Raw genomic sequence first — 4535 nt, 5'->3', positions numbered from 1 at the left:
TCTCTGACAGGATTTGTGCAAAATAGATTAAAAAATCTACTTCGAAAAAGACCAAAAAATAATTGACCATTCAAACCATACTTATATTTTAAAAACCAACAAATTAACCATTTAAAGTACACTTACCCTAAAAAATCAAAAAATGGACCATCTAAACTATACTTATCCCAATAAGAATAAAATAAAAATTAAAAATTTAAATGAAGCAAAAACCTAAAAATTAACCATTTAAACTATGCTTATCTTAAAAAAACTAACCAATTAACCATTTAAACTACCTATAAAAAAAAATGGACCATTTAAACTACACTTATTCAATTTCTGATCCAATTTTTAATAAGATTTGTGGCAAAATCCATTCAATAATAACAAAAATCTGAACATTTAAATCACACTTTTATTAACTCACCCCTAAAATAATGGTCAAATAAATATATAAATATATAGTAACTTGGATGGTACGGAGTCAGACCATTTAAGATTACAGTTTCACTTAATTAATCAACAACTTAAAATTACAACTTTACTCAATTTCTAGCCAGATTCGTTGCAAAATATTTTAAAAATCCACCTAAAAAATACCCAAAAAAATTGATAGTTTAAATTACATTTTTATTAACTCACTTGGAAAAAAATTGTTAATAAATAAATGGTAGATTTGTGGGAAAAAGTCAACCATTTAAAGAGTCCCAAAGAAAACTCTTAAATAAAAAAAATAAATAAATGGTAACTTGGATTGTAACTAGTGGAAATCCCAAGGTACTTGGATTCTATCACAATTTCACAATTGATACTTTAAATTATATTTTTATTAACTCACTTGGAAAAAAAATGTTAATAAATAAATGGTAGATTCACAAATCTACGGAAAAGGGAAAAAAATCAACCATTTAAAGTGTCCCAAAAAAACCGTGAAATAAATAAATGGTAACTTGGATTGTAACTAGTGGAAATCCCAATGTACTTGGATTATACCACAATTTCACCTAATCTCTGACAAGGTTTGTGCAAAATAGATTAAAAAATCTACTTCGAAAAAACCAAAAAATAATTGACCATTCAAACCATACTTATATTTTAAAAACCAACAAATTGACCATTTAAAGTACACTTACTGTAAAAAATCAAAAAATGGACCATTTAAACTATACTTATCCCAATAAGAATAAAATAAAAATTAAAAATTTAAATTAAGCAAAAATCTAAAAATGACCATTTAAACTATACTTATCCCAATAAAAATAAAATAAAAATAAAAAATTTAAATTAAGCAAAAATCTAAAAATTGATCATTTAAACTATGCTTATCTTAAAAAAAAAACCAACCAATTAACCATTTAAACTATCCTATAAAAAAAATGGACCATTTAAACTACACTTATCCCAAAAACTTTAAGAAGTTTAAATTATGAAACCTACCCAAAAAAAATAAAAATAAAAATTGAGAGTTTAAATTATACTCCACTTACCCAAAATTGAGTATTTTGAGAGTTTAAACTTTACATTTAATCACTTTAAAACTTTATTAACTCACTTGCGAAGAGAATTACAAAAAAAAAAACTAGAAAAAGTAACTTAATAAGTAAGCAAACTCACTAGAAATTTCTCCTCGAAATGGGCAGAAAATTTCCATAAAAAAAATAAAAAAATAAAACATATATCCAATCAATCTACTCCACTATAAAACAGAAGTAGAAAACATAGCTTTCACATCCAAAAATATGTAATTATCTGAAAATAACTCACTAACATAACATCAACAGTGATGAATTGAGAATTTGAATATAATACATGGAATATAGGATCTAGATCATTGCGGCAAATAGAAGGCTCTTTTGGTTGTAAGATTCGCTTGTTGCTCTTACTTTTGGTTGAGTGGGATGACTTTGTGACTTGAAATTATTTGCTTGCAGTTGAAGGGTCTGTTACAGAGGAGGAATGGTGATAGAGTTAGTTAAAAGATAATTGAGGAGGAGTGGCGTGTGGTGTTAGGGTGGTGTTAGTGTGGGGTGGGCTGGTTTTTTGTGCGTTGGAGGCTGTGTAGCGGAGTTGTTGGTGGACCCAGTGACGGCCGACCGGCCCAGCCATTTCCATCATTCCAGCTTCTCCCTCCAACGCCGACCTAGAAATCCACAGCTGCTTGACAAATCGCCACCACTGCCCCACCACACCACCGCCACCGCCGCCGAGATTAAAATCCATGAGTGGGAGGTGGTATTGTTAAGGGGGTGTGGAGATTATTCGCCGGGGAGTCGAAAGTCCAAAGTCCAAGTGTGAATCTATATATATTAATAATAATAATATAGATTTGTTGAAGGTGGACTTATTCTTATTCTGTGGCTAAGTTATTAAATATTTGTAAAGGAGTTTGCTGCTGCAGCGCTAATGGAGATTTGAGGATACGGATATATATATATAGATGGGTCCAGCCAGTTATTTTGAGAGATAAAATACCATTTGTTGAGTGTCGCTTGACAGGGAGATACAGGGGTTTTGTTTTGTTTTTTATTTATATAATTTTATAAGTCTGATGCTGTGATGGCTGAATTTGAAGCAGCAGGTGGGGGAGTTACAGGAGGAATTTCTTCTCATGCACACTTTCAGCGAGAATGCCAGACTTCTGAAGAAGAGGAGAGCCGCAGCAGTGATTTAGGCGGTGGAGGAGTGGGCAGAGGGAGATCACAGACACAGATCATTCAGTCCTCCTCTGGTGGTGGCGGTGGTGGAGGAGCCGAGGGAGGTTCCGGGACTGTGGAGGTTGCCCGGAAGCCGAGGGGTCGCCCGCCTGGTTCAAAGAATAAGCCGAAGCCTCCCATTATCATAACCCGGGACAACGAAAATGCCATGAGACCTCACGTCCTGGAGATCACCGCGGGCTGCGATGTGGGGGAGAGTGTTCTGCAGTTTGTGCGGCGGAAGCAGATCGGGCTCTGCGTCATGAGCGGAAGCGGCACGGTCGCCAGCGTGACCCTTCGGCAACCCACCGTGCCCGCCGTGCCGCTAACTTTCCGCGGCCGGTTCGAGATATTGTCGCTCTCCGGCATGTATGTGCCGGCTCCCTCGGCTTCTTCTTCGTCCCCGAGTTCCCTGTCCGGGGGGCTGACTATAAGCCTCGCCGGGGCACAGGGGCAGGTCGTCGGAGGAAGTGTGGCCGGCGAGCTCACCGCGGCCGGACCGGTTACCATTATTGCATCTTCCTTTACGAATCCCTCATATCACCGCCTGCCCGCAGAACTGGACGAAGAAAACGCCGGGAACACCCAATTGCAGAACAATCAGGGAACTCTGGCAGCAGCCTCTACCGGCCATGGACACCCAACACCAAATGATTCTTGCGGTGGAATGCCAATCTACAGCAATCCCATCAACACCCAGATTCCGCCTGATGTCCTCGCTTGGGCAACCAGCGCCCGCCCGCCTTACTAGGATATATACATAACATATATGTGTATATATCCTCATTCTTGGGTATGGAAATTTTGTAGCTGAATTCAGGCTGGGAGTGATTAATATGTGGAAGTTTTTGAAAACTTAAATTTGTTGGGACACACCAGCGTTTCTTTTATCATTCTTGATCTGTTTTTTGCTGGGAGCTGAAGGCCTTAGTATTTCAGCATTCCCGAGACTTTACTTCTTTAGTTCAAATTTTGGAAGTTTTAAATATCATTACCTTGCATTTCTGGTCTCATGGATTCCATTCTGTGTATATATTCTCTGTGTGCGCTTCAATGTGATATTTTTTGCCATTAGCTCAAATTTTTTGACTGTATTTAGGATAGATTTTTGGGTTTTTTAAGCTTTTAACCATGGATAGGGTTTTCAATCATGGAGTTGCATCCTTCTGAACAGACTAATTTGGCACTGTGGTGAAGATACTGAGGCTTCTTCTTCTTCTTCTTAGCCGGGCATTTGGCGGTGTGATCTCAAAATATTTGACATCACTAGCCCTCCAGAAAAGGGTTCCAATCCAATGAATTTGCCTAGTCCTTGTCAGTTGTGGGGGTCTTTGCAAACACAAGAGAACGCAGTTTCGTCAAAGATATCTAAATGTCAGACTGTTTATCATCTTGTGTACCACAAAAGTGTGTAGTGTCAGAAGGCTTCTTGCAAATGTTGCAGCATGTACATGACCTTTAATCAGAAATTTGGCCTCTGGCCATGAAAGGGACGCTACACAAAGCTCTATGGTCCCAAGTTGACTGCACCCATTTGATGTTTTGGTTTGTAACTCAAAGCAAAATCTTTAAATTGTTCAGATTCCAGCTCTTTGAATTTATATACAGATGGTTTCCAGATACTATGTTTTGTTGAGTATATTTATTCACTTTAGCCTTAGTATTCTAGAAGACATAATTGGTTCTTAGACAGTTTAAATATATGTAGTGATTAGCGTTTTCTTGGTCTGTTTTTCACTGAGAGACGCGTCAGCGTTGGCTCTTCTTGATTCATCAATGCATTCTATAATATTGTCCGGTATATCTAATTAGATTTGTCATGTTCTTCTTCCCTCGTGATTTTCTTTTTCAATAACAGGC

General features: G+C 37.3%; 1 protein-coding gene across 1 annotated transcript; it reads left to right on the top strand.

Annotated features, from left to right (window-relative positions):
* Nucleotides 1-1863: 1863 nt before the first annotated feature.
* LOC149238046 (AT-hook motif nuclear-localized protein 28-like) lies at nt 1864-4297 on the top strand. The gene has a single exon (XM_089372899.1). It carries the CDS (start codon nt 2539-2541, stop codon nt 3424-3426), a length of 888 nt encoding a protein of 295 aa, XP_089229025.1. The 5' UTR covers nt 1864-2538; the 3' UTR covers nt 3427-4297.
* The last annotated feature ends 238 nt before the right edge of the window (nt 4298-4535 follow it).

This window comes from Pinus tabuliformis, chromosome 8, assembly GCF_031772625.1.
Source record: "Pinus tabuliformis cultivar Carrire ecotype Pingquan chromosome 8, CPIR1, whole genome shotgun sequence".
Taxonomy (NCBI): domain Eukaryota; kingdom Viridiplantae; phylum Streptophyta; class Pinopsida; order Pinales; family Pinaceae; genus Pinus; species Pinus tabuliformis.
This window is presented reverse-complemented; position numbering and strand designations above follow the sequence as displayed.